General features: G+C 47.4%; 1 protein-coding gene across 10 annotated transcripts in view; it reads right to left on the reverse strand.

Annotated features, from left to right (window-relative positions):
- Positions 1–13,840, reverse strand: part of hppy (MAP4K3-like protein hppy) — a 242,874-nt gene that overhangs the window by 127,024 nt on the left and 102,010 nt on the right. For all 10 annotated transcript variants that reach the window (XM_075698488.1, XM_075698486.1, XM_075698484.1 and 7 more), the window contains exon 2: positions 1,575–1,632. In XM_075698488.1, coding sequence (XP_075554603.1) covers positions 1,575–1,632 — 58 coding nt within the window. The remainder of the gene's footprint in view (positions 1–1,574; positions 1,633–13,840) is intronic.

Consider the following 13,840-nt stretch of genomic DNA (forward strand, 5'->3'; position numbering starts at 1 on the left):
CGGCTGGCAGTAGTTATTGGCATCTCCTGGTGTGTGAAGGCCAGTTTTCTCATCGATTTGCTTTCGATGCAATTAATTCAGGATGAGTTCAGCTGTCACCATCTATTCAACAATCACGCGCATCACTGCTGTTTCGTTAGTTCAACCTTCTTTGTTTAAGCTGATCCAGGGACCAGGAACGGTATGCGGTTCATAGTCAGCTGGTCTGTGTACTCGTGGAACAAGTTGCGGCCGGAGAAAACGCCAGTTGCATTGAACTTTTCCTTCTGCTTCATTATTTCCTCGAGTGACGGCTCGCCACGACGCTGGCCGATCCTCAAAATCATACACTCTCACCTGTATACTTATATATACTGTAATTAACGTACGATGTAATAATAATAAGCTGATTAGATTTTTTTTTTAGATGGGTTAGGTAAGGTGGGAAATAAAACAATGTGAAAGAGCGTCCATCATCAGACCCTGCAATAACCGCTAAACCCATAAGCAATATGACTGTCACCTGTTACCTCGTCTCTGGTTTTTCCCTAATTGTTACAGCACTTTTCGAGAAAAATTGGCAACTGGAAACAAGAGTCGCAAGGGGTTGAGAAATTAAGCAATCTACTAAGGGACAGAGCCAAGCCAACAGCCAAACAGGAAGCAAAAGCGAAAATTAACAAATTTAACAGTTGTTTGTGAAAATATTTATAGATCAACATCTTTTTTTAAAAGAAAGAAGTAGAGAAATCGCGGCCGGAAGTGGAGAATGATTCCGTGTGTTTTGAACAACACTTCTACAGTTATCAGTCAAGCTGCCTGATGCAGCCACTTCTCTGCTGTGCTAAGTGGGTGTTTTTCTAATCTTCCGCGGTGGGCACAGTACGTCTAGAATCGCAGTGTTCTGCGCTCTGTGGAGTTGTATGGGACTTGCGACCATGCATTGTTACACAACGTCCCAAATAACAACACGAGTCGGGTTTGGCACTTAAATTGGTAGAGCAGTAAACGAGGGATCCAAAAGAACTGTGATTGTCCTGCATATATATATATATATATATATATATATATATATATATATATATATATATATATATATATATATATATATATATATATATATATATATATATATATATTTCTTTATAATTCTTCCAGAGCTAATTCAGAAAACACTACTAGAAATCTTTATTTTACATTTTGGCTTGTTTACTTCTTCTTGGCAGCGTTCTTCCTGCGCTTCTGTCATGTGCGAGTCCATTTGATGTGGTTCCTTGTTTGCCAAGTAAAGGAGAGGTGTATCTCACAGGCGTATCTGTGAGGTACACTATATTTCGTTTGTCTTTTGCTGGTTTACGCATCTTTATTGCGAATAGTGGGTATTATTACCATTTGTACTAGTAAAGGTACCTCCCCCCCCTCATATGCATAGAAAAGGTACCCCCCCCCCCCCGCCTCCAAGAAAAATCTTGGGCACGTGCCTGAGCCCAGCCATGAGTGTGTGCCATGGCATAAATTGACGTGGTGGCTCGCAAAAGCTGAATTCATTAACCTAATGTACCCAACCTCCATCAAGCATGTGAAATCACACTGACCTGGCTCCAACTTGATGACCTTGATGGCCGCCATCTCACCGGTGGATAGCCTCTTCGCCTGTAACGAGAGCAAAGAGGAAGCGCTTTGTGAGCACAGGCAATGACAGTCAAATTAACATTCATTGACAGTTTGATATCGGCAGGAAAAGGAGCAAGGCACAATGAGCACAGATCAGGCATGTGGCTTTGCACTCACAGTAAGATCGGGGCAACAAAATTTTGCTAGATATCTAAACACAATGTATGATGTAGGGTGGGCTTTGCTGATGAATAACAGAAGAAGAAAAAAAAACACATCCCATGGTCAAACTACAGTCTCAAATATGTACACCCTTCACTGTGTAAAAAAAATAATGCTATTTTGGTGCAGCTAACACTTATATCCCAAAATTCAAAGCTCCAGCTTATACTTTGCCACATGACTACCACATACTATAGCTAAATTATTGTCTTAAAAAAAAAAACTGACGCCATGAGCCACATGAACTTCTTTCTAGCATCTGTGAGCTTTCTGAGAGTTGTTGTGACAAGGTGTACATATGTAGGCTGGTTACTTGATAGGTACACATAGCCATTTACGCCACTGTAAAATGCGCTAATTCAAAACCCACACACATACAAAAAAGAGTGCCACTTCACCAATATGCATAAATTCTCACCATGCAACTAATCCAGGTTGAAGTTTCATTCAGGAACATGAAGTAGCAATCCTGAGTATCAACGCCTGGCTGCTAAATCACCAGCCTATATACGATGCAGGCTACAGGACCTTCCCAGTGATCTCCTATTACCACTGCTGTGTTTAAAGTGAACCCACTTAGTAGGCATACTTTCCCTAATCTCAGCCTTCTACATAATTCCCTGCTGCCCCCTCACTGCGTTTCTCTATTTTTTTTTTCTTTGTCGCCAACTGTTACTGAAACAGACTTACAGTTACAACTTCATATAGAAGACTCGCCTGCCTCCACCTTTTTTAGTTTAATCTGAGCTACGACATCAGCTACTGATCGCTAATCTGTGCTGTTGTTTCTCTCTTCATATTGCGCGAATCACTTTTCTTTCAGTAGCTTTCTTTGGAGTATTCTCCCTTAGCCTCCAAGTTACCCCCTCACTGATGCTGGTAAAATGAAGACAATGCAGTCCAGTCCAGATATGAGCGCCTTTATTGCACAAGATGGGTTTGCTATATCGGCAAGTTCGCTAAAGCTGGACTTGCCAGCTTTAGCGAACATAAGCTCTAGAGATCAGTTATATTACGATGAAGTCACAAAAATTGGTTGGTACGCACAAGCAATGTAGAAGATGTGTGCATGGCTCCCAGTGACGGCAAGTTGGTTTCCTGTTCACTTTCGTTTCCCCATTCCCCGCTATTTCTACATCGAAATTTTTAAAAAAGTGCTTTAAGTTTCTATTATATGCTTCCCTTGGCTTCACTGTCTGTAGGCTTTATGTAGTCAGAATCAATGGTGTCACGCACAACCCCTTCTTGTTTGTCTGTTTGTTTGTTTGTTTTCTGGTTCTTACAGATTCTATAATGTCCCATGGAGAAGTGCTGTAAATAGCTTTTTTACCCTTTCCGTACTGCTTATTGCTGGTCACCATTCAGGTGTCAACACTATGTTAGACAGCAACCAGACAGCCACCACTACTCTGGTTCAACAAAAAGCTATAAAACAACATCAGCATCACGTTTCAGTATAGTATATATTACTCCTCCCGGGTCGCTAAACTAATGGCCATGGATGGACAGACGGATGGACGGACGGATGGATGGATGGTTGGATGGATGGATGGATGGATGGATGGATGGATGGATGGATGGATGGATGGATGGATGGATGGATGGATGGAGGAACGGACGGACGGACGTTATGAGCATCCCCTTTGGAACAGGGCAGTGGGTTGTGCCACCAAGCTGCTGCTATTATACTGCCTTATGTCCTACCTCGGTTAAAAATGAAAAAAAGAAAGAAGAAAAACCCCACAATGAATTCCCTACCCAAATTTTCTGACCCCCTATTATGAACTTTGTTTTTGTAAGTCTCTATTTTTTGTCATTTCCCTATTTTTCTGCCACCAATCTTCCAATTGCCTCTTACTAATCTCTACTGCGGACATGCTTACTTTCCCTCTGCTCTCGCTGAACCCAAGAGCTTCAAGGAGGCCAGTGGTGCCTAAATCAACCACTGGGCAGATATTTTCACATTCTAACAAAACATGCTCTATTGTTTCCCTAGCTTTACCGCAGCAAGCACATGCTTCTTCTTCCTTCTTATATCTCTCTTTATACGTGCATGTTCTAAGCATCCCGATCTCGCTTCGAAAAGTAATGATCTTCCCTTTGAGTTATCATAAAGTGTTTCTTTCCTGATTTCGTTTTTTCCTCTTAAGTAGTTACTCATGGCCGGTTTATTTTGCACTGTTGCCACCCATGAGATTATTTCAGCCCCTTTGACTTTCCACTTGACATTCTTTGTTGCTGTGCTGCTCACCCTACAGGCTGCATACTTGCTGGTAAGGTTCCTAGTTCTTCTCCTCCACTGTGAATCAATGTTTTTCTGTACAAATACATCAACACTCTCCCAGCCTATTTACTTTCTTCCATATTCCTCAGTCATTCGTCATAATCAATTTTACTGTGAGCTTCCTTCACTTCAAAACTTGTCCAAACCATATCACACTGCACAGCTTCATTTGTATTCTGCCCGTGAATGCCCAATGCGACGCATCCCACTGACCTTTGGTTGCCATCGAGTCCTGATTGGACCCCTCATTTCAAGCAAGCAACCGCAATTCATAAGCTAAATCCTGGACTTCCTTTACAGCGACCTCTTGAGGAAGGAAAATACTCGAATGTAAGTACGGTCACGTTGAACAAAATTCATGGCCGCCAACAAAGTGTGTGTGTGTGTGTGTGTGTGTGTGTGTGTGTGTGTGTGTGTGTGTGTGTGTGTGTGTGTGTGTGTGTGTGTGTGTGTGTGTGTGTGTGTGTGTGTGTGTGTGTGTGTGTGCGTGCGCGTGTGTGTGTGTGTGTGGAGAGAGAGATAGAGAGGGAGAGAGAGGGAGAGAGAGGGATACTGCAAAGCAAACATAAGGTAGCAACGCAGTGCAACCTCCTCGAAGATCAACGCGGTCACTGCTCCTGTTGCACAAGCATGCCGCGTTGAAGATGGAAGCGCGCGCATTTCTAGCTTGGCGGCGACGAGAAAGCCGAGAAATCGGCCGGACAGGGCGCGTGCGCTGGCCGTCCGACCTCCTTCCGAGGACACCGCGGTGCCTCCTTCCCGACAGATAAATGATGCTTAATGACACGGACGAGCGACACCAGAGGGCTCGCGTGTTTCCTCCTCGAAGACGGACGACGCGGAACGACACGCGCGGGACACGCGCGGGACACGCTCGTTCCCGAGCAATTGCGTGCAGCGAGGCGGGAACCCCGGAGCTGTAGACCCGGGCGCGTTCAACACGGCTCACCGCTTTCCGCGTTTACTTCTTTTCACAAGTGCTCTCTGGAGTCGACGTCAGAAGAATTGCGCATAAGCGGACGTACGCACCTTGCGCGTCGTTTCTTTGATTTTTGACCCCAGTTCTACCGCCTCGCTTGCGCTGCACAGAATTGATCAACCGAAGTAGGAAACAGGTGCCTCATCGTTTGGAAACCACGCAGCGGCGACGCCGATGGCAAACTGTCGTAAGCGCGCGTCTCCTTCCGAAGGATGACGGATTGCGCCAGTCCATTCTCGGCTATGCCAACGTGCCTTGCCAGACGAGCCTTTACACCACCGCGAGGACATGCACACCTGGCAACACGTGAATGTTAAAATTCGTAAATATCCCTTTGGCATAACAAAAAAAAAAAAAGAAAATAAATAAAAGGAAGAAGGGGGGGGGGGTATAAACTTAAAAGGAACCCACCATTTTTATATCACCGACTTCTTGGCGGATTTGGTGTAGCCAATCTGGCTTACTTCACGAACTTCCCTGAATAATTTTATCCGAGGCAATTAAGCTGCTTAATTAAGGTACAAAGGTATCATCAAGATTTCTTTATTGTATGCCTTCTTTTTTTTTCAATCTTCCGCAGCCCCACCTTTGAAGACCTTCAAAACTTATTCGCGAACGCAATCTATTTTTCGGAAAACTTGACGAAACATACGTATAATCGCAGAAGCGGCAAAAATTTGTACAGTCTATAAACAAATTCGGGAGGGTCGGCAGGTATGCAAACAACGATAAACGTCTGCAGCACGCGCGTCTCAATTCAACGGAAAGCTTGGAAAGTTGGTATGCTAATAAGGCAGTTTCCATGTTCGAAGCCCCCAACCCCCGAGACTGCACGGCAGCGCCCACATAAGGAAAACTGGCTTAATAAATAGCAGTAACTGCAACAGCATTCCCCAATTTTTCGTATGTCAGCGTCGCCGTACAGCTTTGAGTAGGGTCCCTAAATGGGACCTTAGTTTCGAGGACTTTTCGGCTCTTGGCACCGTGCTACAGCTCATATTGAACACGACTGTAAGAGCGCATCATCCGCAAAAAACGGCCAACAACCTCTGCAGGCCCACAGGAAAAGCATCCACGAACACGCTTGTCTCTGTGTATGCGTGCTGAACCCGAAAACGGCAACAGCTGATTGTGCGAGGTCTCTGCTCACAGCACAGATTCAACTGCAACCGTGTACACGAAGAGAATATTCAGGGCAGTTACGTTTCCCTATCATGCCGTACGGTAATCCTTACGAATACATTGCCGGACGGAATTACCTAATCACCCCAGTTCACGCGGCAAGGTGCTTTTTCGCGCGTTAATAAGGGGTATCTTGGGATGAGCGAATGACAAGACGACGCCGAGAGCAAGCACTGGCTTTCAACAGCACTGCGACTTATTCCTCTCTTTCCTGGAGTTACAGTTGCCATAACACGTTGCTCATAACGAGAAAAGAAATACAGTAATTGAACATCTGTAGCGCTACCACTAAAGTGTTGCAGATATCTTAAAGATCGCGTGTCCAGCGTGTCCAGGCCTACGAATGGTCGCTATTAGAACCCGTAACGCCGGGTGCCGGTACGCAAATGTGTATTTTTCACGACCAAGCGTGGCTAGAGGGAAAAGAAGAACGCGATTAGCCACGCTCTGCGTTCGTCAGCATTCCTATTAGCGATTCCACTGGCCCACAAGTGGGGACGTCATGGCTCAGAACACGAAGGGCGTACGTCCTGTCCAGGCGGTTCCACAGCTGCTACTGCAGCGATTGGGCAAACAATATGCGCAGCAGATGCACGTAGGCCAACTAAGCCAACGAGCATACTTGAATACAGTTCAATGGCCTCAGGAGACGAAACAAGCACAGTGAGTCAGGAAGAGCTGGGATTTCAAAGCAGTCGAAGAGAGAATAATATGGGAGGAGCTACTGAGATATATAAGAGGACGGCGGAAGACTGTTGGAGAATGGAGAAGGAAATGTTGGGCAGAGAAGGAAGTGTGTACGTCCATTGCATTTTTCCTTGTTTGTGAATGTGACACGCGTCACCGCAATGATACTAAGCGGGAGTGCTTTCTTCCTGTATTTGCGTCTATCTATCCATCTATATCGATACTAAGTGGGAGTCTCGTCGCCTTTCTTTCGTGTCCGTGTGCCTGTCTATCCATCCACGGTGTCATGTGTCCGTCCGCTCTGTCTCCCGGGGCACTCGCCGATAAAGCGTGGTTGGCTGCCACCGTCTATCTCGTCTCATCCCATGCTCTGTCTGTCTGTCTGTCTGTCTGTCACATGACTGTCCGTCTCTACGTAGTGACAGCCTGCCGGGGCAGCCGCCACAGTGCACCGAACTACGGCTACGTACAAGCATCCCTTTCGCTCGCGACGCCACGGCGCAGCCGAAAGACGGCGCGTGGCGGGCGGCCAAGTTTTTCTCGCTTCGACTCGGAAGCCGGCGAGCGACGGCCTTGGCTCGCAAGGAGCGAGCAGCTGGGCGGGCGCACACTTTCGGCCAAACACGGCGACGGGCGCCGAGGGACACGCGACGCTAGAAGGAAGCTTGACGCGGGCCACATGACGGTGACAGCACTGGCAACGACGCCCAAGCACGCAACGAGGGCGGAAGCAGAGCGAGGCGCGACGGTAGAGCACGCGCTGCTCGCATTCCGCGCCTGCAGTGCGGCTCGTACGTTGATTCAGACAAATTGCGCTCGATTCCGAGGACGTGTGGTACGAGAAGACGGCGAGTGCGCCGGTACATCGCAATCTAGAAAGGAGATATGACGGGGCAACTCCAAAAAACAGGTCGCAGTTTAGCACGAAAGGGGAAGCATCGATTGCGATATCGAATTAGTAGATAGTTATATGAAGTAAGGATAGTAGTTTTATGCGCCGTATAAACTTTCAAACACAGGCATACTAAATTAACAAGCATGGTGTCACGCGCGCACAAGCAAACACATCTCACTCGATGACCGCCGAAACTCGCTGTCAAAATGCTGCAGTGAGGAAGTGCGGCGGCAGCGGCGACCGAATTGACCTTCGTGCTGCGTCTCGCATCAACGCGAACTAAGTCGCCAAAACACAGCACAGTGTGGACTCTGTACCCGTCGCAGACGGCTTTCAAGATACAGCGGGCCCGCCCCGAGTTGAACGCGCACCCATTCCCTGCCCTTCCCTTGAAGTCCCCGTATGGTTATGATAGGGACACCGTGGTGGTGGAAGCTCGGGACCCATTTTAATCATCTCGACGATCAGATTCCACCATCAACAACGACTGTGCTTCGCGTGTTGCCCCCTCTAGGCACTCTGTAGAGAGATTCTGAACTCACACTTTTGGCAGTGTTTTGGTTCTTCAAAACCGTGTTGTTAGCGAGGCGTACGTATGTCCACTAGTGAAGGGAATCCATCGCCAAACTTAGCGGCGAAATACACCGGTGTCACAGTGTTACGGTTCACTGTGTGCGGCCATGAAGGAAACGGGTGGCAATCGCCTGAGACACGACGTGCCTAATCGTCACGCTCGTCAACGTGAAAAGCCCTGTCCGTCGTGTGGTGTGTGCGACGGGATTATACACCAGTGCAGATCCTACTCTCCACTGTCCTCCGTTTTCAAACCCCTCTACGCCAGAGAGTGGTCTTTCTCCGTATTCCTCTATGTGAACTGACCAGCGTGCTGACAAGGCCCTCTACCGGGAAGCGAGAGAACAAGCGGTTGTCCTGATGGCGTAGGGCATAAGAAGACCTGCGAGACGCCACGGAAACATCTTCTCAGCCCATGCGTGCAGCAGCACGCACGCCGAACGTTTTTTGTACTTTTATTTTTTGTCTTGCAGCGCGCCGCTCACCCGTAACCATGTATTAAACTTCTGTTATTTGTTTTTACGTCAGCTCGTCTTCCCTGCCGGACCTTCTCCGATAGTCTTATCTCGTTCGAGCTCCAAGCAGACGATGTTGAAGGTCGCCGAAACCCCGTCCCCGTAATACCCGTAACCAGCTCGTAACAACTGGTGACAGCCGTTGTCACAAGCAGTTTAGTCGCGCGGTGTTCGACGGTAGCTCTGTGGAAAAATAAAGTGCCTGGATGTCAGTGCGTCTTCGTCAGTCTATGTACGGATACCACAAACTAGGGAGGTATACAGACATACGTTGAGCACTGACTGGCGTCAATTCCGCAATTTCATGAAGTTCTGTGAATAAGGTACTCATAAAAATATAAATAGCTAAGTTATGCGAATTAATTTCATCAGACATTATATGACTCATGTTTACACCTCGTTGTTATGCTCAATAAATAGCCCACGTAGCCCAGCTGCTATGGCGTCCTACAGTAGAGCACGAGGTCCCGGTCTCGACTGCGAACAGCTTTCCGATGATGGCGAAACGCAAAAAAAAAAAAAAAGAAAAAGAAACCGCTCGCGTGCTTTAGTTTGGGCGCACTTCACCCAATGCAAGACACTGCGACGTCTCCCGTATACACCGTGTGTTGACTTTGCTACCATTAAACTCAATCAATCAATCTATCGATCTACCGATGGACTCGATGACGCAGCAGTCACCTATAGGCAACCACGCGACCGTGGTGCACGGACGTCGAGAGCACGTCTCTGTGCAGTTCAGGCGCGTCGTCACGGAGAAAGGAATCCTGCGCCAACGGAAACTGCGCAGTCACGTATGCGCGTGCACAACAACTATAGCGGCGCAGTCATCACGTGACGCGCGCGTGACGCGAAGTGACAAAGCGGCGGCGCAGATGTCACGATGTCGATCGAACATCTGCCAACTCTACATCAATGCATCGACTTGGACGGTGTCCGCACGTCATGTGCGAAAAACAAAAACACGGCTACCGGTTGCGCAAAACGCGCGGTGTCAAACGCGGACACGAAAGAGATGTTGTCGCAAGACTGCCGTTATGAAATGAAAAACTGACAGCAAGGAAAAGCAGAAACTAAGTGCTGACTACGGTAGAACGGAATCGTATGCGTTTTAACGTAAGATATAAAGCTCGTTAACGTTTGATAAAAGCGTATATGCTTCATCCATAAGGCGAACTCCTAACTAGTGTTCACGCTAGTATAAGAGTCGTAGGGAGAGATATTTGTAATAAAAGAAAAGCCGAGAGGTCGGCCTAGAGTACTGTGTTCTAGAATGTTGCTCGGCGTCTAATAAATAAAACTACACTTTCTCTGCATTAAGGGCAAGAAGCACTTGGCACGACTCGTTCCACAGTGCTGCTACAGCCTGATGATGCTCTTCGAAAGATTCGATTCCTTTTGTCTCATTTACGGTTCACGGGCAGGCGGATTTTGTCGACTATATTGACACGTGTACTTATCTTTATCGGGCGATCACGTTTGGCACGTGTACTTATCTTTATCGGGCGATCACGTTTGGCCGCCTAACAAATGTTTTACATGCAGGACGCGCCTGCATGTAAAAGAAGTTTCTGGAATGTTATCGATGGTTCCGTCCACTGTCTTTCACCGCAACCTGTGTAATCTGATTGCATGTATGCGCGACGCGAATAGTGTAGAACTTTGTGGAAGACACGCGGGTCCCATCGATTAATCTGGAACATTCGACGACCGATCTATAAAAGCCGACGCGCTTGACCCGCTGATCAGATTTTCGACGATCGCCGACTGTGTTCGCCGCTATCGTTGTGCTATAAGTGTAGCCTGTTTTGTGGGCACAGGTTCGCCCAATAAAAGTTATATTTTTGTCGTTCACAGTATTGCTACTGTGTTATTCAACGTCACCACCACGTGACAATATAGGGCGGGGCGCCGATCGGTCCGTTGACGAAGCGGGAAAAAGAATTGCAATTGGGACCATCGTTCCTTAAGGGTTTGGTTCCTCATGGCTATAACACCCTTAGCCCTAAGGCTCTTTTTAACTGTGTAAGACAGTGCTCTGTAACTAAACATCTGGGATTAGAGAAGCCATAGTTGCGTAAGCTGTGTACCAATTTTCATCACCTGGGTGAGAACAGAAATATCCGGCACGACATTCTAATATCGATATGGCTATGCTAAAGTTTATTTCGTGCAGTTCTCGCGTCCTCTGTATTCGTGTCATCATACTCACTTGCCACAAAACGTAGCTACAAAAGAAAACTTAATCTACCCACATCAACGATTCTATACCTTAAACCGGAGCCCTTAAGGATGCAAAAATTTTTTACGGTGTGGGGGTTAAATGAATTCACAGATAAGATTGCGCCGAAAAAAGCCAGGAGGCTCGACAGGCGGGCTTGCTGTTCGACGAGCACTATTCTTTGTAGGTCTTGCGCGTACCGTACGCCCGAGCAACGCCAAATTTAGGCCGCTATCTGTACTGGAATACTTAGAGGAGTTTGCTTTGCAGAAGTGGACGAGCTTGTGCGGGATCGAAACACGCAACGCAACCTAACGACGCAAACCGGTTGGCTGTCATGCGACTTCTGTTGCCTCGTCTAGTTAGATTCAAATACAGGACTTTTTTTTTTTTTTTTTTTTTTTTTACAACTCCGCTGGGGCCGCGCTGCTATGATGCAGTCGGCAAATTCGCGAGCGAGGAATCCCTGCTCTCGGGAGAGACAAATGTAGGACAAAAGTGAGCGCCGAATTTCTTGTTTTTTCGCAATAGGCCCGCAGGAAACCCGGAGAGAGGGGGAATTTCGAAATCGTCTGCCAAAGGGCGGAAAAGCAGACGACCACGTGCACCGCGGAATCGAAACACGCGGGGAACGACTCGGGAGAGTCAACACGAGCCGCGCTGCCTGGCCCCCCAAACCCCGTATAGCGTCGGTCATGCCCACGCCTTTTCAGCCGCCTCGCACCACGACAGGGGCGCGCGCGAGGACTTTTAAAAATACGCGCGGGAGGGTCGAGACGGCGCTTATGTAATCGCGGTGGCGCGCAAGCATGCATACCGCACACGCCTCCTCCGCGCCGTCTTCGTATGGTTGTACACGAAGGTGTACGGGGCTTAATGCGCCGCAGTAATACGCGAGGCGCGTCTGTTCGCGATCTTCGGCTGAAGTGCGTACGTGAGTGTCTGTTTGCGCTGCATGCCGGTCTCGTAATGAATCATATACCAACTAGCGTGGCTGTAAGTTATTTTGTCCACATCGCACTAGCGCATCGACCTGAGCTTGTTTCAGGAACAAATGCACCACATTTCCGCACAACTTCACAAAATGTATACAATTGCATGAAGTAATTGTATTGTATTGCACGGAGTAATTCAAAAATACAAGAATAACTTCTGCGCCTACATCGTAACCTCACCGCCATAACGCTCTATAAAAGCTACAGTGATGATGGCCGCGTAGTGTCAACCATAATACATGGCGATTACAGCGAAATGACAACTAAGTATTTATGGATGTACAGGATAATTGGTCTACACAAAGTGGCTAAGCTACACATGAGCTGAAACCACGTGAACACTTTAAGCTCGACTCAGAATAGATCCATTTCTTTTTGTCCATGATACCTATATTGGCACTGTTAGCGTCACACACATGAAATCGACTCTATGCCAGACTTGGTAATGACAAGAATCTTGCGTCTTTCACTTCTGCATGAGGTCTTCCCTTCATATCACTTCGTCTGCAGTTTATCACAACTTATTTACTTTTCATGTCGTGTTGTTCACCACTCAAATAAAGTAGACGTTGTTTTTATGCCGGCATAATCTCTCTTAAGACATTTTTTTTTTCCGAATACAAGCAGAGAGTGGAATCCGGTTCCATCCTCCATTGCTGCCATAGAAGACAGAATTTTGTTCTAGCGTAGTCACTGACGAGTTCCCGAAGTAGCTGTAGGTATTGTTTGTTTGCTTCTTGTGTCTTTTTTGTTACTTTTTAACTTTTTCTCACTTCCCATGTTGTTTGCCTTGACAAATGTTTAACACCCACTGTATCTCTGTCCTGTGCTCTTTACTCGGTCGTCCTATGTCGCGCTGCTCCTGTTTCTTTTATTCTTTCTCTGTAACACGCTGCGGGACTCGGGGTTATGCTAAAAAATAAAAAGAAATATAGAAATCATGAAATGAAACTAGCTCGATTAGCTGAAACAGCTGACACTACTCCTTTCAAGAGCGAACAGCCCCGCTGCAAAGGACACAGAATCGAGCAGACACAGGAAGCCAGCTGACACAGGCGTCGGGTGCATTTGCTCCGAGACCATCTGGTACATCACTACATAAGCGACGAATATAGTTTCCAATGAGCAAGGCGCCGTTTTCGAGATGGACCACGTAGGAGAGCGCGTGCAAACGCGTGCACAAACATACGCCACAATTACGAGCGGTTCCTTCGTTCTCCGTGCACAGCACGGAACTGGGCGACGGAGGAGCAGATCGACTCGCACGCCGCATCGAGCGACTTTCGGAGCACGTGCGTTTATTACAAACGAGGCGTACGCTATGCCATTCGGGGCGCATTTCGGCTCGCAATTTACCCCGCCGAAGACGTTGCCGCATGAATTACGTATACATATGGAGCGCGAAAGGGCGCAGACAGCGCCGGTATTTCATTACGCGCGACATCGATACATGCACCCGCATTACAGGCTGGCAAGGTTAAAACACCTTGCACGTGACTGGAATAGGCAAGTGCAGATGCACCCGTTGGCTCCGGACGCACGCCTCCGGCGCCGATCATATCTCAGCCCGCCGTAAGCAGAAATGTTGCATATAGCGCGATTCGGGTTAATGGCCGCGCAAGTTCATGTCAAAAAGAAAAAAGAAAAGAAGAAGAAGAAAGAAAGAAATGCCGGGAAAGCCATGCATATTAAGC

The sequence above is a fragment of the Dermacentor variabilis genome, chromosome 7, assembly GCF_050947875.1.
Source record: "Dermacentor variabilis isolate Ectoservices chromosome 7, ASM5094787v1, whole genome shotgun sequence".
Lineage (NCBI taxonomy): Eukaryota > Metazoa > Arthropoda > Arachnida > Ixodida > Ixodidae > Dermacentor > Dermacentor variabilis.